Source organism: Thunnus albacares, chromosome 14 (genome assembly GCF_914725855.1).
Source record: "Thunnus albacares chromosome 14, fThuAlb1.1, whole genome shotgun sequence".
NCBI lineage: Eukaryota > Metazoa > Chordata > Actinopteri > Scombriformes > Scombridae > Thunnus > Thunnus albacares.
In genome coordinates this window covers 13779513-13803853 of record NC_058119.1, presented here as the reverse complement: position 1 = coordinate 13803853, position 24341 = coordinate 13779513, and the positions used below count along the sequence as shown (strand labels likewise).

The following is a 24341-nucleotide window of genomic DNA, read 5'->3' as shown; positions in this document are numbered from 1 at the left end:
AAAAAAAAAAAGATTAAACAGAATGTGACACTCAAGTTTGTGCAAATGCAAAAGGAAAGGCGTTTATTGTGAGATACAAAGTGAAAAATGAAATAAGTAATTGAACTGAAAATTTTATAAAATTCATTTACTCATTGACTAAAGATAGAATTGTTTATAAAACCATATATTTATTTCAATTTTTAAATTTACACACATATAAAAGCGTATAAAATCCAGATGATAGAAATAAAACATGTGATAGGAGAGGTCAGGAAGCCACAGACTTCTATAACAGACCTCCCTCAACTTCCAAGAATAAAACATTTATTAATATATTTATAATTTATTAATGGTATCTGACAATTACAACCATAAACATTCATAAGCAATTGATAAACCATTTAATTGGTGAAAAGTTGATAATTTATGAAGTTCTTCAAGTCTTAAATAAGAGACAATGCTACTATATGTATAATGGCATTGTTATTAGGCTGATTTGTAAACAGCTACATGTGTAAATCAAAGTTTATTCCTTCATTAAAATATACATAGAGGCCCTTCAACAATTGATATTTAAAGTCTGATCCTCAATTCATTCAATTAAAATATTGTTACTGTGCTGATCAGTTGGTTGAGTGCATATCTTAGATGACAATACCAGCAAATGCAATTTGTATTTTAATGCCATGAAATCAACAGAGTAATGTTAGCATTATTACACGTCATTGAGACACTTTCCAAATTTTTTAAGTGACTGATTTGAATAAACAGCTGCATGATCATCAAAATCCACTCTGCCATCAAAGTTCAATCACCATCTTTAATTCTGCTAAATTTCTTCTTTTAAAGCTTTGACTTGGACAGTTCAGACAAACTGTTGGAGGAGTAGTGAGAGATGAGTCTATCAGCTTCTCTCCACCCAGTGAGAATGGCTCCATGGACAGTGGAGAAGTAGTAGGGATGAGTAGCCTCTCCGGCAAACAACACCTGCAGGGGCTAGAGCAGATCACAGTTTAAACAAAGAGTCCAAAAAACTGTGTTTGAAAAATCTGAAAAATGTGTGTTTAAAAGTAAACATGTAGGTACTTGTGACTGTGATCTCTTCGCAGGCAGGGGCTCCATCATGTTGTGCAGGTCCTGCACTGAACAGCTTTTTCCAGGGTGACTGTAGGATCCACATGTCCAGGGATCATGAAACCACTGAGAGCACAGGATTCTCCTCGGAGTGATAGTAGGGTTCCCTAAACACACACAGTTAGTCCACCAGTGCTGACAGAGATTATCCTGAAATGACCAAGGCTCAAAAACAACTTAGAAAAATGAAGATCATGTTGAGGAAATAGTGTGCTCTTTATGGAGGAGTATTGTTGTTGTTCAGACTCACCTGTAAACCTGCGGATAAGTTGTGTGACGGCGTTTGTGACCTCCTGTTCAGACAGTGTCTCCATATACTCTGACTCATGCCCAGCAATCCAGCCACACAGAACGTGGCCATACCTGATAGTTAAAACACAAACTGGTTTTTAATCAATGCATTTTCCATGAAATAGAACATAAACAAGCTAGGCAAGTATAAGAAACTTTGGGCCTAATGCCGTTGTTGACCTTTCAGTGGGTTTAAGCACCGTGAAGCCAAACAACTTCTTGATCCAGGATCTCTGAACATCTGGGACCTGGTCCACCATGGCATCCTGAATCATGACAAGAAATAAAACAGACAGTCCAAGTGTTTGTAAGGGTTTTACTAGCACCATAAATATCAAACACTGATTTCTGGAATACATATGGACGGAAAATAAGACAAAATGGTCACACATCTTCCATTTACATTCAGCTAATTATTCTTCCCTCATGTGTGTCCTGTTCTTTATTAATAAACACATTTCAGGAGGAGATAAAAGAGATGTGACTGAGAGAAATGAAAAGCACCCCATGTTTGTACTAAGCCAGTACAAGAGAAGGTCAGGAGGGAAAAGGGAGAAAATGAGAAGCAGAGGAAATAATGTGAGCAGGAGTCTCTGTTTTAGATATAGACAGCAGTGACAGCAAATATAATCCTACTAAATTATATGTAAACATAGCTGCAGCACAGAGTATGTTAACTTAAGTACTGCACAGTAAACTTGCAGCTTTTTTCAATGAACACACAACTCACCTCATCTTCCCACAGCAGGTGGATGACCTCACAGTCAGTATCCCACCACGGTGAGTCAAACTCCACAAATATTTTATTGTTTGTTCCAAATCCAAGTCTCTGGATGGAGTGCAGCTTGTGTAGAGGGAGAGGAGGATGGAAAAGGGTTGAATGGTGCTTCTTTAGGTATCCTGATGAAAACAGAACAAACCAGAACAAGTTCCGTTTACATACTGTTATGATGTCAGGTATCTATGCTAAACATAGTTAAAATTCCAAAACTTGAGGTTAACGCATGTAGAAGTTGACAGTGGAAGTCTCCAGACGGGCAGCCTCACTGAGCTGGCCAATCAGAACAGAGTGGACTCCTCTGGAGGGGGGCCTTAATGAGACAGGAGCTGCCTGTTTCACACACATGCTGAACTGATGGGCTGTGTAACGCATCCGTATGAGTTAAGTTAGTAGTTTTTGGGAACTGTAAATCATGCAAAGATATTCCAGTAGAGCCCCAGATTAAAATATAGACCTGTAAATGTGCATAATATGTCCCCTTTAAGCAAATAGCAAACTGTGCTTATGTGTGTATGCATCTGATACTACCTAGAGGTACTGTGACGATAACATGATCAGCAGCAATCTTCTCCCCATCATCACACTCGACTGTCACAGGGTTTTCTCTCTTCTCTGTGTTGTTCCAGTAGATGTGGCGCACAGGCTGATTGTAGGTCACCAAACCACCGGGAAGCACCGACATCATGTTTTTGACTAGACCTTCATATCCACTGCAAAATAAATAAAATAATGTTTCAGTGACAGCACATGTGTGCTAAAACAATCAGTTAATTAACAGACTGGTTAATGTATTTAGATATGTGTGTAAAACTACAGACACCTGCAGGTTACACAAATACTGACCCATCACGAATCACAAATACTACTATTTGCTTGTTCTTCTCAATTTCATGTCACTCTGAGATAAATACTTGGAGTTTCCTTTGGTTGCTGGTCAGATAAGCTATTGCAAGTTTTACTACTATATTATTAATATACACTGAGTTGCCAGTTTATTAGATTCATCTAGATAAAACTAATGCAGTATAATATAACAGCCCTGCTATAAATGCTAACTTCATGAGGGTTATAATGTTCATTTTAGAGGCTGTTGTTTGTGGTGCAGTTGAACTGTACTGGGTTATACTGTGAGAATAAATATTAAATGCACACAAATAGCAACAATACAAGAAATTATCTTAATTTAAAATCTTTAAGAAGTATGCATAAACCAAATATTAAGTACAAAACATAATATTTATGTACAGATGTCAATATGCAGTGTATTCAAATTGAGACCAAGTTGTATTATACTCCATTAGTTACGTATAAACTGGTAAGCGAGTGTATAAATGTAGGAAATAATGATCCAATGAAGTTAATTATTGAAATAACTGTTAGTTGCTAGACTGTATGTATTCAGTGTTGGAGTACAAACCCTGGGAATGTGCAGTCGAGTCCAGGTAGAGTCTTGTATAGGCCAAACGCCCCCAGGCCGACCTCATCCATGCTGTGAGCTCCATTAACGCTGCACTCCACCTTCAACATGTTACTTATCACACACAGTCGCAAAGATCTGGTTGTCGCATCAACATCTTTCCACTTCTCTGCTGCTCTTTGTTGCACCTGTGCCAGACAACAAGCAATAGAACTAATTGTTTATTTGTTTTATTAAAAGTTTCAGTTTATTACCCAGAACATCTCAAATATCGACAGCTGAGAAACACACTTCCAGGAACATTATTATAGTCACTGAAAGGAAATGCACCTCTGACCGTATGAAATCCCCCACATTGGTCCAGGGCTCTCCTCCTCGACTGACAAATTCTGCACTTTCATTCAGCAGCTCAGTAAACATCTCAATAGCAGGATACAACTCCCCAGCATTCAGCTTCCGACCTGCAGAAGTTACAATAACCACAAAATGCTGATTAGGAAAATATCACCAGGTGTACTTCAATTCAGTCAACTTCAGTTCAGGCAGTGCACTCACACACTGACACTGCAGTAAGTAATCAATAACCAGGCTATATCAAATACACTAGCTATATGCCTGTCTATTTGTCTATTCTGGTCAAATGCTGGTTTCATACTTTCATCCTTGTACCTTGTCCTTACAGTTTTGCAATTATCTACTGAAGTTCTGCCCTCTGTGCACCCACCAGGGTAGCATAAGATGGCAAAAACATCCGTTTCTCCTTTGTGTTATATCAAACTTTCAATTCTTGTTAGACAATTATTGAGGTTGACTGCTTCAGATAAATAATACACAATGAATGAGAGTATAACCAGAATCCAGAAAGAAAAATCACCAATTTCTTTTGGATATATAATAATCCAAACTTCATGCATATCATTTTAAAGTCCAGAACAGTGAGCAAAAGGGCCTTGGTAAAATAGGACAAGACTAAACTACAGCATAACTACTAGTAATAGTTTATAAACTAAAATAATCAATTATGTCATGCCATTAAATTTCACCTTAACACCCTTTCACCACATATAGTTCTCTAGAATTGCTACTGAATGTAAACAAATCCCACTACTGTGAATAACTTGTTTGTTTATTGTGTCAGAAAGGTTGACTCAACCATATGGTACATTTCATTTTGTTCATATGATTTTGAACTATTTGAGGGGTCAGTCTTAAAATAAGCGATGATTTTTAAACCTGAACTGCTGAAGATGTTGGGAACCCAAGGGGGATGTCCTCCAACGTCCATGGCCTGGTTCTCTGGGGTGAGGGCCTCTGGATCCAGGAGCCCATACTGACGGGCCAGACAAAACACTGGGTTCTCCTCGGATGGTCCATGGATCCAGTTTGCTCCTATCTCAACAATATTATCACCTACAGATAAAAAAAAATATATGGTGTGGTTGCAGATAAGAGAAGGATTATTATTAATCTGGGTTGTTTTTCTGCTCCTTCACAGCAATTTTATTGCAGTCTGTTTATGATTATATAATGATCCCTTGCATAATTATCTCAGTCACATGATTTATAGCAGACATAAAATAAGTAGGTATAGTCATAGTTAAAAAAGAACAATACATTTAAAACAACTGATGAGACAATACTTGGATCTTTAAGGTCTGTTTTAGTGTGGGAAAGTGAATCATGATAAAAAGACTCATTATAAGTCAGTCAAAAAAGTAAGTAGTAAGTAACTTTTTAAGACAAATATGAGATAGTAAGGTCAGTGTCTAAAATTTTGACTTACAACTGCAGAAATCTGGTTTAAAAAAAACATAATTTTGACAAAAATGTTTACGTACGATGAGTATTTTAATTTCAGTCCTAACATTTCAGTCTTTTTTTCTGACTGTGGGTCAGGCTATGGTTGAAACTGGCTAGGGCTGTGACTGTGGATGTACTTATTGTTTCTATAGATATGGATGACGCTACAGCTGTAGCTGTATTGTGGTTCTTTACAGGTCCTAATGTATTAAAATTACTGTACTTCGTACAGATATCACAGATGTTGCCAAAATACACCACACGAGAAGCTTTACATCTTCTGCCAACACAGCCGTATCAATTCACTGCATACACACTTCTAGGTCTGAAACTAATGATTAGCCTATTTTCATTATGAATTAATCTGTTGATTATTTTCTTGATTCATCAGTTAGTTGTTTGGTCGATAAAATGTCCAAAATTGGTCAAAAATATCGATCACTGATGTTTCCAAATGTCTTGTTTTGACCGCAACAGTCCAAAGATATTCAGTTTATAGTCATAGATGACTAAAGAAACCAGAAAATATTTACACTTTTGAGAAACTGGAATCTGAGAATTTGGACATTTTTTTCTTAAAAAAAAAAAAAAAAGGCTCAAAACGATTAATCAATTATCAAAATAGTTGGCGATTCATTTGACAGTTGGCAACTAATTGATTAATCGTCAGAGCTCTACACAAAACGCCTTGGTAACCATAACAACCAAAGCAATAGTCATACAGCCATGATGACTGTTAGTATGATTTTTATCTGACCCTATATACTTTACTGATTTTGGGTGTTGGACATGTGACATAAACATTCCAGAGTCTGCATGTCACCTTAGGTAATATGGTATAGTCTTTCGGGGGGGGGGGGGCTTAGAGATACAAACAATGGGTCCCTGGTCAAGTTTCAGATTTTGTTCCAGATGTGGTATGTTGTGACACATAATATGTTGTGAGGTAGCTGTCAATCACTTGATGGACGGCTCCAAACTGAAGTAGTGCCCATGGAAAACATGTTATTCATGTGATAAGATACAAATGTGTAACCCCATATAAGCTATGCATCGATAGTGGTACGTTGCCCAGACCATCTTTGTACATGGAATGGACCCGATGGCCATCGTCTAATAAACGTCTTCAAAATAAGAACTTCGCCAGCTCTTCCTTTGAACGATATCATCACACATCCTTCCTTTCAATGACAGTACAGCTATGGCCAAAGCTAAAAACCAGTCCCATAGCTGTTGTCATAATCAAGGCCAGTTGATGTGAAGAGCTAGCTTCACTATCTTCTACAGTCGTGAGCAAAACTTGATAAGAGGGCCGCACGTAGTTCAGCAAAAAACCTACACGACTTTACGAGGGTTACACCAGGAAGTGAGTTTTTTGTGATGTGCTAACCGACTGAGATAGAAACTAACGTTACAGTTAAAGTTGTAAGTCGCTCACCCAGTCTGCCTGTTTTTATTCTTCCTCCGCTTCTTGCCGTCGCTTCAACTATCCGGACATTATGAAAACCAGCTTTGACGAGTTTCTGTGCCGCTGCTACACCAGATATCCCGCATCCTATTATAACTATTTTAGCGTTTACATTGACTGCCATTGCTGGTTCCGCACTCAAACACCACTGACTCTGGTGAACGTAGGGTGAACCTGGGGTCAACGTCCTGCAACTTTTTTTCCCAGGATGGCGGAGTCATGACCCGCGCTACTCTGCCTCTGATTGGCTACTCCTCGTTGCCTGCGTTTGTTAGGTTTAGGAATGAGGGGTCGGATTGGTTAGAATAAGGGTTAGAATATCAGGGTAAACCAATCAGAGGCAGAGTAGGGCGGGTCGTGACTTCGCCGTTCTAGGAAAAAAATATCGCTAATGAACGATCCCTCTTCTTCTTCTTTGATGTTTAATAGCAGTTGGCATCCATATAGTAGCCTTACTGCCATCTTCTGGAGTCAGTTAACTCATACGGTGTCCTGATTGTCGCGCTTTTCCTATCAGCACTGTTCTCCTCGGTATTCAGCATCTTCTGCCCAGTCTACTACCACCACACTCCAATATGTTCTTTAATTCTGTTCATGTTATCCCTCATTTTTTCTTTTCCTCCATCATGTCCTTCCTTTCTGACACATATTCACTGCAGCTGATGACATGTTCCACAGTTTCTGATACCTGACAATGTTCACAAAGACCGGTGGGTTGCATGCTTGATGCTTACCTATAACATGCAGTGTGCTATGCATGGATGTATAAAGTGAAGTTCTCTTTATACATCCATGGTGCTGTGTAGATTGCTGTGTCCTTTTCTTAATCGCTTCCTGTCTGTTTGTGGGTAACGTGACATTTGTGACTTCCCTCCTGTTTGTTTGTGGATTTTTGTCCAATTTGTACTGCAGTAGATATGTTGAAAAAAAATTCACAAATATGAGGTGCAAAAATTTTGATTTTTTTGATTTTATTGGATTTTAATAGTTGTAATCCACAGAATACAATCCACACATGTGTACCGTTTCACATGTACAAATGGATCCACAAATGGGTAAATATGACTTTACATGTATTTTTGTGGTGAAACTAGTTAACATTTGTAAAATCTATTATAATTTTTTTTTTTAATTAAAATACATGTTTACAGAGTAAGTAATTTTTGTGAATATGACTTTACACAACACAAATAAAAAATACATACATACATTGTGGATTGTCTTCTGTGCGTTACAACTATTAAAGTCCAATAAAAACTCCCATAGACCTTTTGATATGTTGCAGGGCTTTTAGAACAACACCTATTAATGCTGAAATGAAATAAATGAAATGGGGGAAACCACATTAGAGCTGAGAAGGAGCAAATTCTCTCTGAACTATTAGTCTAAGCTACAGAGTTATAGGATTTTAATACTTGCTTAGGGTTTGTTGGGGGAGCACTGGAAACATCAAGAAGTCTAGTAAACGCCATGGGTTAGAAAGCACAGAAAGTGGGAGTTAAAGACTTGTCGATGGGTCAGGCAGTGTACTGGCCACCCGCTCCACCATGGCTTTTGCCAGAACACGATGTAGATTTTTCAGTATTACACAGAATCATGAAGAAGGATGCAGATGATCCTGTGACTTTAGTTAATGGTTGGCTAAAAGAAAAATGGGCAGATTACATACAGATTTACACTGATGGCTGCAAGAATCTGAACAATGGAAAAGCTGCAATAGGAATAAGCGTTCCGCAGTCACAGATACATTATGGAAAACAGATATCAAATCATGTGTCAGTCTCCACTACAGAGCTTGTGGCAATCTTGTGGGCACTTGAGTTAGTGGAGGAAGTTAGACCAGGAAAGATAATTGTATACTCAGATTCTACTGCAGCACTAATAGCAATAATTTCTAATAGTAGACATTTTTACTGTGTTAAATCGAGAATCTAAGTTGAAGAACACTGTTGGGTTTTTCTGAGTCCCAGCTCACGTAGGAATACAGGGGGATGAAGGAGCTGATGGAACAGAAAAAAGAGCCGTCAAAAGGAATTAGATCTGGAAGTACTGTGTGGAAGAGTTGAGTGTAAGAGCTTAATATAACAAGGAATATCAAAGTTATGGCGAAAAGAATGGGAGGAGGGAATCAAAGGCAAGTTTTACTTTTCAATAGAAACTATAGAGACTGAATAGAGACTGAATCACACGTCAAGTAGAAGAATGGGCAGGAAGGGTAATGTGTAGGTTGAGGCTGGGTCATTGTGCACTCAAACATGGGCTGGCACTGGTTGGTGAGCACCCAGATGGAAAATGCATCTGTGAAGAGGCAGAAATTGGAGCTCCAGATCATTCATTCAAATCAATACTCAATGTGAAACAACAAAAACTGTAATTAATTTTCTCCATCGCACTGGACTCTACACAACTCATTCAATGGAGTTCTGCAAATGACCTGTGGGGGGAGCAACACGCCTTTGCTGCGTCTAGTCTGCCGCAAATTTCATCATCAGAAGAAGAAAGTTGAGGGGCATGTAAACAGTGTTGCACCGCCAACATGTTCAGGAGGTTTGGTAGCCTGTAGGTCAGAGTAAGTCTGTCATTAACACGTGAGAGAAAGATACAGTCTCATTTAGCTTCACTGTAGCCATGAGACTGTGCCAGGCGCTCCGTAATGTCGGCAAGTTTAGGACCGTTTTCGACTTTGGTGAACGGGAAGTGGCTCATTGGTTCCCCGGACACATGGCTAAAGGTGACAGCTTTGCTTCAACTCATCTCCAGAACATGTAAAATGTGTGTAAGTTGAATATGGATGTGTTTTCCCTTGTGTAACGCAAGCGGTCACATAATCGATTCATCTGACTGTGTGCAGGACTGAAGCAGATGAGAGCCAACATGAAGAACGTGGACTGTATCATAGAGATCCATGATGCCAGAATATCCTTTTGTTTGTTTGTTTGTTTTACTGCATTATCGTTATAATATAGCAGGACTACATTTTAATGACAGATTTAACATGGAAATTAATCCAATAATCATCATAACATTAGTCTTGAGTCTCAACCCTGCAGAACCAGCAGATGTTTGCTGTTCATTAATGAGAGGAAGAAGAAGAAACTTTATAGCACTTTCCAAAAAAGAGATTACATATTGCTTTACATATCACAAGCCGATTATAGCTGTGACAATTAATCGATCAATCGTTTCAATAATTTTCAAGCGGAAATGCAAAACGTTCTTTGGTTCAACCTTCTCAAATGAGACGATTTTCTGTTTTTCTTTCATATATGACAGAACATTTAAAGATCCCCTCCAGACATGTATTGTTTTTAATAAAGTTGAATACATTTTAAAAGCAATCGGAAGCCATTGTAGGGACACATATGTGTGAAATATAGTGATCTTTTCTTTGTTCCAGTTAAAATCTTAGCAGCAGAATTTTGCTGCAGACATGACAAAAACTTTTCATAAATGTCAGTAAACATGGCATCACAGTCGTTAAAACAAGAGGTAATAAATGATCTGATCTGAGAGATGTTCTTGAGCTAAAAAGTGAAAACTTTTAGATTTTTCTTTAACATTAAGCAAATCCCCTTCTCTGGAAGAAACCCTGTTTTTCAGGAGACTCTAGACGTCAGACCACACCTGCTAATTCTTAACAAGATGGACCTTGCTGATCTGTCCAACAAGCAGGTGATGTTTTCCTGCAACCAGAAGTCTTTCTGCTCTTTCAACAGAGTCAAAACAAAAACCAGCTCCTGCACAATGAAATGGCTGATGAAGGTCACTTGATCAAAATGTTGCTGTTGAATAAATGTATCATAATTGTTGACAGTATATGGGATCTTTTTGTTTTGAACCATCCCCTGTATGTATACAGGTGTGCAGAAAAACACTTTTTCAGCACATTTTAGCAGAGTCGTCCATCATCAGCATTTTAAAATGACTAACACAAAATCCTCTCTTTACATTTTTGCTGCAGAGAATCTTAAAGAAGCTAGAAAAAAATGGAGTGAGGAACGTTCTCTTCACTGACTGTCTCAAGCAGAGAGATGACAACGTCAAAAAGGTAAAAGTCACCTTCAACATTTGACTGTTTGCAGATGTTTGTCCTTGGTTGATATAAAATAAATATTATGAACTTGAATGTACACATTCTTCCTGCTTTTTCTGTAGTTGGTGCCTATGGTGATGGAGATTATTAAGAGCAACCCACGCTTTAACAGAGATGAGGTATATTCAGTCCAAGCAGTGCAATGATTTATTTAAGTTCACTTCAGCTTTGAGAAAAACTGTCTTCACTGTCCTCAAACACACAGCATGTTTCACATTTCTGCTGATACAAATATATCTGCAATAAGCTAAGTAACATAAATATATGAATACCACAACATTTTAGAAATAACAAGTGATACCCTCACAGAGTTATGAACAATGCTGATCCCCCAATCCTCAAATAAAAATGACTTTACACTCTGATATCCCATTTCTTCACACTTTGTAATGATCCCTCCCCACATTATGACCTAGAATACTGTTTCATCCAGAAATATAAAAGCAAGATGCTCCCAAAATCCACATAGAATAATTTTTTCTTCACTTCTGTATTTATTATATTCTTTACTGAACAGATTCTTAGTGCAATAGAGGATTCTTGACACTTTCTGACTCTGCTCTAACCATGTCGTGCATAAATAAATCTTTCAGAATACAGATTATTGCCTGATGGTGATTGGAGTGCCCAATGTGGGGAAATCATCTCTAATTAACTCATTAAGAAGAACAAATTTGAAAAAAGGTTTGTGTTATAAAGTCATTGGAAATTGTTTCAATATGATACCTGTCAAGATCATTTGGACTATTCACCTCCTCTATAATAAATAATCTAATCAAACATTCATTTCAGGTCGTGCATCTCGAGTAGGTGGGGAGCCAGGTATAACTAAAGCAGTCCTTACTAAAATTCAGGTAGGCGTAATGTTTGTCTCCATGTATGTGTGTGTATGCATGTGTACAGTATTTATAGCTGTCTTTTGTCCTCAGGTGTGTGAACGACCCATAATGCACCTGTTGGACACACCGGGAGTCTTGCCTCCTAAGATTGAGAGTGTTGAAACGGGCATGAAGCTGGCTTTATGTGGTGAGTGGAAGCACATGATGTGTTCACTTGGTGGAAACTATGTTGCACTATATCCAGTTGAATTGCCATCATATTTATGTGTATCTGAGGTTTTTCCAACAAACATATTTTTTCTCTTCTCTCTCCAGGAACTATACTGGACCATTTAGTGGGTGAAGACATAATCGCTGACTACTTACTCTATTCTCTGAACCGGCTAGAAAAGTTCAGGTGTGAATTTTCTCTCTAACTTATGACTGAGTGAACTTTCATATGGTCATTTTTCTTCACATTATTGTGACTGCATACTGGATGTGTGTGTGTGTTTTTGTGCAGTTATGTGGAGAAATACGACCTCCAAGAGCCTAGTGATGACATCCAGCATGTCCTCAAACGCATTGCTGTAAAACTTGGAAAGACTCAACGGGTCAAAGCCATTACTGGAGTTGGTAAGAAAGTCCAAATCTTACAAAGGAATAGTTTGACATTTTGAGAAATACGCTTTTCTTTTTCTTTCTTGCTAAGAGGTAGATGGGAAGATTGATGCCACTCTCGTATTTGTACATTAAATATGAATATGTTGGTAGGGGGAAAGCTAGCCTGGCTAATTATAATAAGCCTAGTTGTAATTAACTTAAATAACATTTGAGTATTACTATGTGTTGAGCCTAGTGAAATCTCAAGAGAAGGGCCGTTCACTCAACTTTATCAATGATTTTTTGTTGCAGAAAGCTGCTCAGTTAGTAGAAAAAGTACAAAAAATTATCACAAGCTGCCCCAAACAAATTAAAACCACCCCATAAAATAAAAAGAAGCCCACCTGGGCAGATAACTGCCCAATCTGGCAACAGTGGCTGGGTGTAGTGACTTCTTTTTGTTTACCTGAGGTTGCCAGGCAACCAGTCCAGACTCCAGGAAGTCACTGAACCTGACCAAGAAATAGTCCTGTACATAAATCTCTGTTTTCTTTACAGATTAAACAAACACAAATTAATGCATTAATTAGTGAGCTCTAGAGGTGTTGGTAGGCAGATTTTGGTCAACTTTACCCCCTTGTTTCTAGTCTCTGTGCTAAGCTAAGCTAACCAGCTAAACAGCTCTGCACATATTCAATTTTAGTTGACATTGCCAGAAAGGTGATAATTTAACTTTATGTTTATTATTGGGGTCGTAGTGGTGTGGTAGTGTACTGGAGTACATTATATGTTCCTAATAAAGTGCTTGGCGAGTGTATTTACTGTTCAGACACGAGAGTGGTATTGATCTTCTCATCTTACTGTCTGAACTACATACTAATGTAGTAACCAGACGGACTTTGAAAACATAGGAACTGAAATTGTAAAATGGTAGCCTGTCAGGCTATTTTATAGTGCTCATAGAATACTGAATGCTTCTCAATCTGCAGTTTCACTTAAGCTTGATGATGTGATCACCATCATATGAGCATCTTAAAGGTTAGTCCCATAATGAAAATGTTTGTTCCTCATCTTCCTCAGGGAACATTACCATCATCGTCCCAAACTACACAGCAGCAGCTTACGATTTCATAAGAGCCTTCAGGAAAGGAGAGCTGGGACGAGTCATGCTGGACTGAATCGAGACATTTTATTGAAGATAACCAAAGACTGTTTCTGGATTTTGCCAGTTTGCCCTCAACCCAGAGCAAGGGAATGTAGTCCGTCTCTGTCCTTGTGCTTGTGACATTTTGGGGACATGTTGGAGTCTGTTTTGTTCGTGGGTGACATAAAAAAGGCACCAGAACACTGTATCCTTTGTAAATAAAAGATTTTAATGTAATTCGGGTATTTAAATATTTTCTTAGTCTGTTTTTAGAATAGAAGACATGGTGTAAACAGGATATTTATCAGCATAAAGACAGTGATAACAAACTCTGTATTTATTATGTACACAAGTGTTGTAGCATATGATTGAGTGCACTTATAGATGTGGAACAGTCTGTTGCTCCTGAGTGTCTACTGCAAGTAAAAAGCTCTTCTGGGATGATTGACAGATCATCACAACCTTCAGAGACATGAACAGTGAATAACAGAGCAGCAATTTGTTGTCTAGTTGTCCCTCCCGACCATGACACACTTCGTACACAAGTGTGACGAATATATTATTTCAGGTTTTGGAAAAGGGTATGAAGTGCACTGACATTTGAGATGATTATGGAAAATGCAGCTTAGCTTTCCCAAAACACATATCACCACTGTTATTTGCCTTGTTTGACTGTAATTGTAAATCATTCAAATAACTAACCAACATCTTGAAATCAAGTTTTGCGAAAGAAGTGAGTCAAAACCTTCATGTTGGTTGAGGTCACAAGTTGCAAAATACACTTATTTTCCTTTCTAAAAGCAAAAAGTTCAATCAAGAATAAAACAAAATAACATGTAGTGGTTTTGTTTTCAGCTGCAGCATAATACTGGTGCCAACTTGGTGCTTCTACTCTGTTATTTAGAGGAAACTTTACAGAAATGGATATTCAGCTGCACTTAACTGTTCTATCTAAACTGCAGTAAGTCCAGGCTTTATATTTAGACGTCTACTAAAGCCTGCAAATGATTTACATCGGTTGTAATGAGCAGTAATACTAACGATTCTTTTCATTATCTATTCATATATTCGTTGTTTGGTCCATAAAATGTCAGAAAATTGTGAAAAATGTCAGATCATTGTTTCCCAAAGCCCGAGATGCAACCTCAAATGTCTTCTTCTGTCCCGACCAACAGTCCACAATCCAAAAATATTCAGTTTACTGTCATAGAGGACTGAAGAAACTAGAAAATATTCATGTTTCAGAAGCTGGAATCTGAGTTTTTGGACTTTTAAAAAATGTCTAAAAATGATTAATCGATCATCAAAATAGTTGCCGATTAATTAAATAGTTGGCAATTAATGGACTAATCATTGTAGCTATCGACATTATTTTATTCAATTAAATACAAGAATCAAGCTTTAAAAAAGGAAACTAATCCAAATTGTTCTTGAGTTTGGCCCCAGTTTCTGTCACACAGACTGAAGTAGAAATGAATACAGTGCTGGTAATGTACAGTTATAGTTGGTATAGATTATTATATGTGAAAAAATATACAGTACAGTGATGTGTTGGCGTCTTTGTTATTATTGTGTTCTTCCACCACTGCTTTGCACCTCTAACTGGTCTTCCCAGTGCAGATTCCAGCCAGTCCTGCACATTATAGTCAGGTCCACGGCAGAAGTCATACCAATAATTTATCCTTAAAAAACAACATCTTCTACAGGATATTGTCAAGTAAGAGTCCATATTTTGGGGAGAATGTTGCAATAATGATAGAAACCAGTTGGGAGAGAGAGGATCCATTTTGAGTGGAGCCTGACATTTGTGCATCAAAGTAATTGGTCCTGTTGTAATAATCAAGATCTTCTTCTGAGCTGTCGGTGTTGCTGCGGCGGTAGGCAGAGGCGTACCATTTATCCGCAGTTAGCGCCACCGCTGCGCCTGCCGCCGCTGCAGCGGCGACCCGCACCGGGGACGTCCGCCCCGCCACCCTGAAGCGAGAGCGGGTCCCACCGTAGGCGCCTCCTCCCCGGTAACTGCCCGCTGTGGAGCTCCGGGAGGAGGAGCCGCGGGACGAGCCCCGGGACCCTCCACGGCCGCCTTTAGACAGCACAGGCTCACACAGGAAGGCGGAGAGCAGGAGGCAAGTCCAGCAGGTTGCAACTACCAGGTTCATGGCTTAGATCTGTGCAGGAAGAAGAAGATGGAGCGAAGATGTACATTTTAGGCCTGCAGGTGGTTTCTGTGCACCTTTGAATGTGTGAAATGGAAAAATAATCCACCTATCTTGAGCATGTACCTAATAGAAAAACATAAAGATTAGTCTTGATTTTGGGCAATAGAGCAGAAAACAGCTGTTCACAATTCTTTCTATTTACTTATTAATTCTGGATAGAGGGGAATAATGTTTATTATGTTTTTATTGAATTTGGTCTCCATAAACACAAACTGCAGGTTGCCCTCATCTGTTAAAGTAGGTCAGTGTAAAAATAAAGATGCTCACCAGAGAAATGTGCTGTTGGCTTTGAGCCCTGATACACATGAAATAATATTCCGCCTATGGATGAGTATGAATAAAAGGCAGAAGATGGCATGTTTGTTAGTAACAATAGGCCATCATTGGAAATGCATTATTGAGTTGTAGCGGGTTAACGGGGCCATGAATTACAAAATACAGTGTGTGGGATTCATTTTCATCATTGCACTTACGCATTTTTCAATCTCACATTGTACAAATGCAAATTCAGTGGTGATCTCAGTGTAAATTAGCCTGAACGCGACTGTATTGTAGCCTGAATGATAATCACACCGTTCATAAAGAAATGAATTGTAGACTGGACACACACACACACACACACACACTCATGATAACCAGCATATCATAATGGTTGGTGCTTACCTTGTCTCCGTGTGTTTTATGTCCTTTGGCACTCAGGGGGAAAGATGAAAGGGGATTGTCACGGAGGATGCAGGCTCGTTCACGCAAATGTCTGCGGGAACGCGCGGTGCGCTCACGAGGATGCATCCGAAGGGTCTTGGAGGAGCGTCATTATAAATACTGAGATGCTGTCAGACTAGGATATGAGTCCTGTCAAAAACGTTTTATAATCTTATTGGATTAAGTGCATTTGATATTAAATTACTGATAAATGTTGACTTGATTTATTTCTCCATCTTATTTATGTATAAACAGGTTAACTTGACTAATTATAATATGTTGACAGGGTTATGTTTTCTCTGCAACTGGCCTCCTGTTGATCAACATAAATGTAATTGTACATCTTCTCTTCATATAGTTATTTTGTGAAAATGTTCATATTGGGGTTATGTGGTTGAGATGATCTCATGTGCTCCAATAATTTAGCCCAGCAATTAAAATTGTGAGGATTTCAAGAAGCACATTAAAAAGAATAGACAAAATTATATATATTTTCTAAGTCAAATAAATGCTAAATATTTTATTTCAAATTGCTTAATAATTTTCCAAATACATTTTCAAACCTTTCTGTTAAATGTGTAGTCTCCAAACCCAAGACAACCTGACACTTCAGACAGCTCCTTCAAGAGCCACAGAAAAAATAAACCTGTTTTTAAAGCTGAATAGTAGCGTCATGATGAGTAAACTGAATTTCATTTGTAGAGTGTCCCTGTAATACTTGAAAATTATATATTTTTAAAGAAAAAACAGGATTATTTTCTTGTAAAAAAAAAAACAACAAAACTAAAATGCATGTAATAAATATGTATATAACTTCAAAGTGAGCACTTTACCAGATATCACAACATATCAATACTGAGATCATAATGTTGATTTTAAATTGAATTTCTTTTCCATTAAAAATTTAAACCTGTAGCAACTCACCTTGAATATAATTTGACATATTTTTTAATGTAAATTTCTTTCTTTCTCATTTTATGTTATTTAGGATTATTTTTTTGTGTATATTTTTGACTGTTATGCAACACAACACCAGGACAAATTCCTTGCATATACAAACCAACTTGGCAATAAACCTGATTCTGATTGCAATATAAATTTTAGTAATATTAATTTTAATGATGTCCTTTTTCATATTCCAAAATGTATTTATTTTACATATATTTATGTATTTAATTATTTATTTCTGCATTTATATGTTGATTTATACTTCAGTCACTCTTGGTGCGCCATACTGAAGTCCTCCGCAGACACCAGGGGGCGGTAGTGAGACTTTAACTGCGGGAAACCAGCAGAAAAGAAGAAGCAGCAGGAAGGAGTTCTTGAAGCAAGTTCATAGCTTCGTAGACCCCAGTAGTCTGTCCTGGTCCGTCGTCGCTGTCATGGCTTTCCTGTGCAGAAGTGCTGCTGTGCTCCTGAAGCCGCTCAGAGCCGCTCCGGCCGTCCAGTCTGCTGCCCGCCTGTACAGCTCAGGTGCGTCTTTATCAAACAGTCCTCTTGTGTTCAGCTGTGTCAACAGCTGGCCTGCCTGCCTCAATGTCAAGAACCCTGCGTCACCCTGTGTGCGCCGCATTTACAGTTATTTTTTTCAAGTATTATAATGCATGTTTTATCAGAGATGTTTGTTATGGACGCAAAGGCCTGAAAGAGGATCTATTTTATTTATTTAAATAGGTTTTCTTTACTTTTTTGGACTCTGCAATACTGTTTGAAATGTGTAAGCAGCACTCTGGATCTGGCTGATAGTCATTTTTGGTGTCTTGTAACACCATGCTATTGGCTGGGCAATGTTGAATGCATGAGAGAATAGTTGAAAAAAAAACCCCAAAACATTCATTTATTCATATAAAACTCAGCTGGATGTCAGAAACTACGAGCCACCAGAGATGTTCGCTTAGTTGTTGTCAAAGCTCCAAACTAAGTGTTTTTTAATGCACACCTGTAGACAGGTGCATAGGGAAACTAAATTTAGCAGAGGTTGAACTTCTGCACAGTGAGATACCTCGTTAGTCAAGGATGTGGAAAAGGTCCGGAATTCAGCAGTTTCTCATGGACCAGCTCCAAAAAGTCTCACCTGATAACATCTACACGTCAAGTCTTCACGCTCTGATTTCCAGTTTAGAGGGACAGATGTCTGTATAGAGAAGGGAAAACATAAATATTGATATATAAATAGCGGCGGATTCTCTGTTTTTTCACCACTTACACTTGTGAAAAAGTGTTAAGTCATTGTAGCAAAAGCCTTAATGCTGTTTAAATCCACTTCCAGATTTGTAAAACCTTTTTGCTTATTACAAAGGGCAATTTCACTGATATTTCTCCATCCAGAACACATTAGACCAGGTCCAAATCAAAAACCACTAGATTTAGACTTGTCAAATCTGGACTAGATTAATAAGGAGACTCCAGAGACTCATTAAAACAGAGTTTCAGATTTGTGAAATCTTTATTCTAATTAATTTGTGTTGGGAATTTGAATTTTCTCAAACGCCTAACATTCATACCAGCTGTATACTATATTTTATAAGCATCAAACATGAGTCTTGGTTCAGTAACTTTGCTCCGCAAGGCGTATCATCAGGGGCCTCAAAGGTCTCTGTAAGACCTTGACACAAGGCTGTTAGTGTTGATTCTTCACTTCTCCTTGAATGATTAACCAGGACTTCATCTTGCCATATGACGACATAAGTCATTTCATCTCAGACCACTTTGGTGACCCGTCACCTAGTTAAAAGGAACTCACTGCTCCTTGTTAACAGAACAAGTTGTGCAGTTCATAATAAGAAATAATCTGTGTTGGTTTCCTTCTCATGCAGGTGGTCAGTACGAGTATATTGTGGTGGAAAAGCGAGGAGAGAAGAATAATGTGGGTTTCATCCAGTTGAACCGGCCTAAGGCTCTCAATGCTCTGTGTGACGGGCTGATGAGGGAGGTGGGACAGGCCCTTGACGCCTTTGAGGGTGACAGCGACATCGGAGCTATTGTCATCACCGGCAGCGACAGAGCATTTGCTGGTGAGGGAATTTACTCTGTTTTCTATGCTTGCGTTTGCATTTTTCTTCTCTGAGCTCACAGGAAGCTGTTCACAACAATACATCAGTATCAAATAAGCTCAAATTCTGTTGTTTTCAGCGGGAGCGGACATTAAAGAGATGCAGAATCGAACCTTTCAGGAGTGTTATGGTGGCAACTTCTTGGCTCACTGGAACAGAGTGTCCACAGTGAAGAAGCCTGTGATCGCAGCCGTCAATGGATTTGCTGTGAGTGTCTCATTTTAAGTAACTGTTGTTAAACCTGCCCTTTAATGGATCATTTATGTGTATAATGTCCAGATGTGATTTAACCACCTTCCATTTACTTTCGGCCACACTGGTACACCTTTGCTTAGGAAAAAGTGAGAGGGCAGTTACACTCTTTTAAAGGTTGTAATTTTGTGGTTGAAGAAGGTCACTTGAGAAGAACACAGCAGTGACATTTATTTGAATATTTCTTCCCAAAACCTTTGATGCTGCTACAGCATTTATATTCTGCTGTAACAGACTTCACTCTTCTTAAAAGGCTTATTACAAGATCATAAATGCAGTCGGACACTTACTTCTGGCAATGAGATCTGGCTTGACGTCCAGTTCACCCCAAAGGTGTTTGATCAGGCTGGGGCCAGGGTCTTCCACACCAAACTCAGAAACCCATTTTTTTATGGACTTCACTTTGTGCACAAGGACATTCTCATGTTGAAACAAGAGAGCACCTTCCCCAAACTGTTTAAAATATCATCATATATTGTAGCATTAAAACCATAATGGGTATGAAATAAGAGAGAGGCGAGACACTGTAAGTCTTATGCACTTCCTTGTTCTGTTTCTCTGCTTCACACTGTACGTTCTGCTGTTTCAGCTTGGTGGAGGCTGCGAGTTTGCAATGATGTGTGACATCATCTATGCTGGAGAGAAGGCACAGTTTGGCCAACCAGAGATCCTATTAGGGACCATTCCTGGTAAAGACTCCTCTGTATCTACTTTCCTTCCTGTTCACTCTTCACTTCCTCATACTGAGGTTACAAGATTCTTGCTTTTGAGAGGAGCTGTTGCCATGACATCTGTCTACCTGCAGGGGCGGGTGGCACCCAGCGGCTGACCCGCGCAGTGGGCAAGTCCCTGGCTATGGAGTTGGTACTAACAGGAGACAAGATTAACGCTCAAGAAGCCAAGCAGTCAGGTAACAGATGCAAAACATTTCACAGCATGAATATTGCATTAGATTTTACAGCTGCACCTGACAAACCTAACTTGGTAAACACCCCACTAGAGCTGCAACTAACAATCACTTTCAATTGATTAAGCTGCTGATAGTTGTCTTGATGTATGGATTAGTTGTGAATAAAGTGAAGTGGTGAATAAATCATCATAAAACACTGAAAATGCCAGTGAAAAAATTTCAAGAGCTCAATGTGAAGTCATCAGATGCCTTGTTTTTTCTAAATCTAAAACCCCAAAATCATTTACTATAATGTCAAGCCAATTTTTCATCAAATCCAGCATTTTTTACTTAAATGATTAATTAAATATCAAAATAGTCACTAATTATTTTTTTCTAATCATTGCAGCTCTACACTCCACCTTCCAGACTTAAAATATTAATATACAATCACCAAATATGTTTTCGGAGGCCGATTATTCGGAATTAACATTTCAGGAGGGAGTGAAACTCCTGTCAGTGCATAATGTGCACAAAGTTATCTGAGGAAATAACAAGGTTACATCTAAAACTTGTTTCTATTATTAATGACTATATAAAGCAATCCGGCCATTTCCAGTAATAATCCTGCAGACATGTCAGACTTTATTTTGATTATCCACAGGGGTTTGGAGATTTGCTTAGTAAGAAAAAAAAAAAAGAAAAAAAAAGTGGTCATTATACAAATGATCTCAGTGTATCAACTTAGAGTATGTCTGGAACAACTCAAGTGTGTAGAAAAAGACCCTGGTGGTGCTGGAAGATTAAAATATTAAATGAATGCTTATGAAATTACTGTGTGCATCCACAAAATGACTGCACATTAAATGCACATATTGCTGCTGCTGATGGTTACAGGTATTTAACTGAAAAATAACCATACAGTCTTACAACTGGAGTGAGTGACATTCAGTTTCAGTCATTTTGGAGAGGTCGGAGTGTGTGCTTCAGCCAACAAGACATGACAATTGCTTGCTAGGTTGTATGTGAGCAGATGGAAATACTAGTAGGCCACACATAATCTACTGACAACATGTAGGTCACTCTTGTCTCTGCAATTAGCTCGTTCTCTGTCTCTCTCCTAGAATTTTGTGCTGCTTATGCCACTCTTGATTCAGTAGATTTTTGTGTTTCTCAGGTTTGGTGAGTAAAATTTATCCAGTGGACCAGCTGGTGTCCGAAGCCGTGAAATGTGGAGAGAAAATTGCTGCCAATTCCAAATTGGTGTCTGCTATGGCTAAAGAAGCTGTTAATGCAGGTGTGTACAGCTCATTATTAAAACAAACTTTAAACCTATTTTAGTTGAATAAGGTTCATTGTTGTGTAACTTGATCCTCTGTGTGGTTGCAGCCTTCGAACTGACTTTGGCTGAAGGCAATCGTTTCGAAAAGCGGTTATTCCACGCAACCTTTGCTACGGTGAGTAGAAGAGCTCATCTGAGAGCGAGTTAGGGGGGGTTTGCTCTGATTTGGAGTGCCAAATCATGATGTTTGTGTCTGTTTTTCCTTTCTAGGATGATCGTAAAGAAGGCATGACAGCATTTGTGGAGAAGAGAAAGGCCAGTTTCCAGGACAAGTAAAACCGAGCTGATCAAGAGCTCAGCCACAAACACAACTATCAGCAGATCATTTCTTTATCTGCAAACAGTTGAATGATGCAAAAGTCCTGATGGTAGTAGAACACACAAGCTGTAGGATTTGGCACAGAGTGAAGTGCACAAGTGTCTTATCACAGTGAAGCCCTGCCTGCTGAGGCTCAGTATCAAAATCAAAGGCAGTCTGGGTGCAGGAGTGCAGTGGGTTTATATGTGAATACCATTTGATAACTGTGTCATAGTCAGTGTGTAATAGGAGGAGTCGGTCCTGATGACTTTGCCTTTTCATTTTCACTGTCAAATATTGCATTATGTCTGCATTTTGTAGACAACTTTTTTTCCGGGGTACATTTTACAAATAAAGCTCTTGAGTGGATTTGAGTACTAAGAAAAATATTGCTGTTGATTTAAAAAAACAAACAAAAGGGATGATATGTCTGCTGTATTTATTCACATGCTGTTGCTCCTTACTACATGATTATAATGTGAAAGGTCCCTTCCAGACATGTCTTAAAGAATATCAAAAATATTATATATGCAGAGTCAGCAAATGCCTTTTTTTGAATCTTTAAAGTGACTGTTCTGAGCAGTTAAAAGGGCTTAGATTATGCTATTTGAGGAGGTTTTTCTAATATTACTACTTTCCAGGATAAAAGATAACTGAGAGGACTGGTGAGCATATCATGTCATAATTATTTTGCATTTTCTGCCCAGGATGCTGGATATTAATCAACTCAACTTCTGAAGCAGATAATGTGTCTATGTTGGCAATTCATTGCCACATAATATTTTTTCATTTTCATTTTGATTTTGTTTTATTTGTAGTTCTGAACAGTAATTTCTATTCACTTATATACTTTCTTAGCTTAATATAATTCTTACTAAGTGTGAAATGCTGGGCTCAATTTAATTATAACTTTTTGCTTAGTGAAAAGATTATAACATAAAATGGGTCCTGAAAATTATTGAAGTTACATTCTGTGAGCATATTGGTGGTGGTATCTTACATTTATTGGAAAGTATAGGAGTTGCCTGGGGTAAGCTACGCTGAATGAAGGGTCTATTTGGATACTCATAGTTACTTGACTACACCAGTGGCCTCCTCTGATTTTGGTGAGTCTCCTGCAGTAAAGAATCTCCCATCAGCCTCTCTTCCCCAGTGAAGGCATAGCTGGGGGCAGCTGTGTTCACCACCCCAGAATGTGAGGGCCGGTTGTCTCCTGCACTGTCCTGCATCTCTTGAGCAGAATTTTCCACCTCCCCCTACAATCCTGGCCTGGGGCAGGGTAGCATCTGTGATTGTCAACTGATTCGGTTGCTGGTACCCTGCTCTCGTCACTGGCACCACCACCCCTCTCTCTCTTAGCCTTCCTGTAGAGCGTGGGACTCGCTGATGGACCCAGTCAGCACTTCCACTTGCTTCAGGTTGTGTGGAATCTGTCAGCGGTCTGTCTGTACCCTCTTGATTGATGGCTTCTGGTGAAGGGGAAAGAAAAGGTTTCGGTCTTTTGAAATGCACAACCACCTCTCCCCTTTACCAAGTCTTAGCATAATGTCTACTGGAAGAACTATCTCCTGCCCAAAAACAACTTTATATAGTGTAAACCCAGTGCTCGAGTGAATACTACTCCTGTAGGCCACTGTCAAGGCAAAGAGGGGCAACATAGACAACAATGTTCTGTTAACCTTTCAATAATTCCACCAGACTGAGGATTATAGGATGATGTCTGGGTCGTATGAATATTTAACAACTGGCACAACTCTTTAAACAAGCTTGATTGAACATTTCAACCTTGATCAGTGTGGATAGTGCAGGGAACCCCAAATTGACAGACCAGTAATTTTGCTTCTGTTTGAGCTTCCTGATTAGGAACAGGAAATGCCTCAGTCCACTTAGAAAAGTAATCCCCAATGACTAAAATGTATTTATTTCACCCTGGGGTTTCAGGCAGCAGCCCATGAATAGCTAAAGCCATGCGCTCATATGGCCTAGATGTTACAGTTGGTTGAAGTGGAGCACACAACTGCACTCTAGCTGTTTTTCAGGAGCCACAATCCACAC

General features: G+C 38.8%; 4 protein-coding genes across 4 annotated transcripts; 2 read left to right on the top strand and 2 right to left on the bottom strand.

Moving 5' to 3' along the window:
• Window positions 1-40: 40 nt before the first annotated feature.
• On the bottom strand, window positions 41-7079 carry paox (polyamine oxidase). The gene is made up of 10 exons (XM_044373633.1): window positions 6844-7079; window positions 4839-5015; window positions 3936-4066; window positions 3606-3793; window positions 2717-2898; window positions 2138-2307; window positions 1588-1673; window positions 1367-1479; window positions 1069-1223; window positions 41-978 (listed from the first exon to the last, which is right to left on the bottom strand). The coding sequence occupies exons 1-10, from the start codon at window positions 6995-6997 to the stop codon at window positions 826-828; spliced, it is 1509 nt and encodes a 502-aa protein (XP_044229568.1). The 5' UTR covers window positions 6998-7079; the 3' UTR covers window positions 41-825.
• A 2283-nt stretch (window positions 7080-9362) lies between these two features.
• On the top strand, window positions 9363-13768 carry mtg1 (mitochondrial ribosome-associated GTPase 1). The gene is made up of 11 exons (XM_044373666.1): window positions 9363-9604; window positions 9725-9789; window positions 10441-10545; window positions 10835-10921; window positions 11029-11085; window positions 11560-11650; window positions 11759-11820; window positions 11896-11992; window positions 12121-12202; window positions 12308-12420; window positions 13468-13768. Exons 1-11 carry the CDS (start codon window positions 9502-9504, stop codon window positions 13563-13565), a joined length of 960 nt encoding a protein of 319 aa, XP_044229601.1. The 5' UTR covers window positions 9363-9501; the 3' UTR covers window positions 13566-13768.
• Window positions 13769-14799: 1031 nt separating this feature from the next.
• On the bottom strand, window positions 14800-16632 carry sprn (shadow of prion protein). The gene is made up of 2 exons (XM_044373223.1): window positions 16414-16632; window positions 14800-15699 (listed from the first exon to the last, which is right to left on the bottom strand). Exon 2 carries the CDS (start codon window positions 15688-15690, stop codon window positions 15232-15234), a length of 459 nt encoding a protein of 152 aa, XP_044229158.1. The 5' UTR covers window positions 15691-15699; window positions 16414-16632; the 3' UTR covers window positions 14800-15231.
• A 1078-nt stretch (window positions 16633-17710) lies between these two features.
• Window positions 17711-22660, top strand: echs1 (enoyl CoA hydratase, short chain, 1, mitochondrial). Its single transcript, XM_044372453.1, has 8 exons — window positions 17711-17925; window positions 19269-19466; window positions 19585-19712; window positions 20347-20446; window positions 20563-20667; window positions 21824-21943; window positions 22036-22103; window positions 22199-22660. Exons 1-8 carry the CDS (start codon window positions 17835-17837, stop codon window positions 22262-22264), a joined length of 876 nt encoding a protein of 291 aa, XP_044228388.1. The 5' UTR covers window positions 17711-17834; the 3' UTR covers window positions 22265-22660.
• Window positions 22661-24341: the final 1681 nt, after the last annotated feature.

What these genes read in the sequence shown, in the direction of transcription:
- paox (XM_044373633.1), bottom strand. Translation starts at nt 6,997, where the DNA reads ATGGCAGTCAATGTAAACGCTAAAATAGTTATAATAGGATGCGGGATA. An exon ending in CAACATCTTCAGCAGTTCAG is followed by an intron (nt 4,067 to 4,838) that starts GTTTAAAAATCA and finishes TAACTTCTGCAG; the next exon opens with GTCGGAAGCTGAATGCTGGG. An exon ending in CTCGACTGCACATTCCCAGG is followed by an intron (nt 2,899 to 3,605) that starts GTTTGTACTCCA and finishes TTTATTTTGCAG; the next exon opens with TGGATATGAAGGTCTAGTCA.
- echs1 (XM_044372453.1), top strand. Translation starts at nt 17,835, where the DNA reads ATGGCTTTCCTGTGCAGAAGTGCTGCTGTGCTCCTGAAGCCGCTCAGA. An exon ending in TGCCCGCCTGTACAGCTCAG is followed by an intron (nt 17,926 to 19,268) that starts GTGCGTCTTTAT and finishes CTTCTCATGCAG; the next exon opens with GTGGTCAGTACGAGTATATT. An exon ending in CAGCGACAGAGCATTTGCTG is followed by an intron (nt 19,467 to 19,584) that starts GTGAGGGAATTT and finishes TGTTGTTTTCAG; the next exon opens with CGGGAGCGGACATTAAAGAG.
- sprn (XM_044373223.1), bottom strand. Translation starts at nt 15,690, where the DNA reads ATGAACCTGGTAGTTGCAACCTGCTGGACTTGCCTCCTGCTCTCCGCC.
- mtg1 (XM_044373666.1), top strand. Translation starts at nt 9,502, where the DNA reads ATGAGACTGTGCCAGGCGCTCCGTAATGTCGGCAAGTTTAGGACCGTT. An exon ending in CACGCTTTAACAGAGATGAG is followed by an intron (nt 11,086 to 11,559) that starts GTATATTCAGTC and finishes TAAATCTTTCAG; the next exon opens with AATACAGATTATTGCCTGAT. An exon ending in CATGAAGCTGGCTTTATGTG is followed by an intron (nt 11,993 to 12,120) that starts GTGAGTGGAAGC and finishes TTCTCTCTCCAG; the next exon opens with GAACTATACTGGACCATTTA.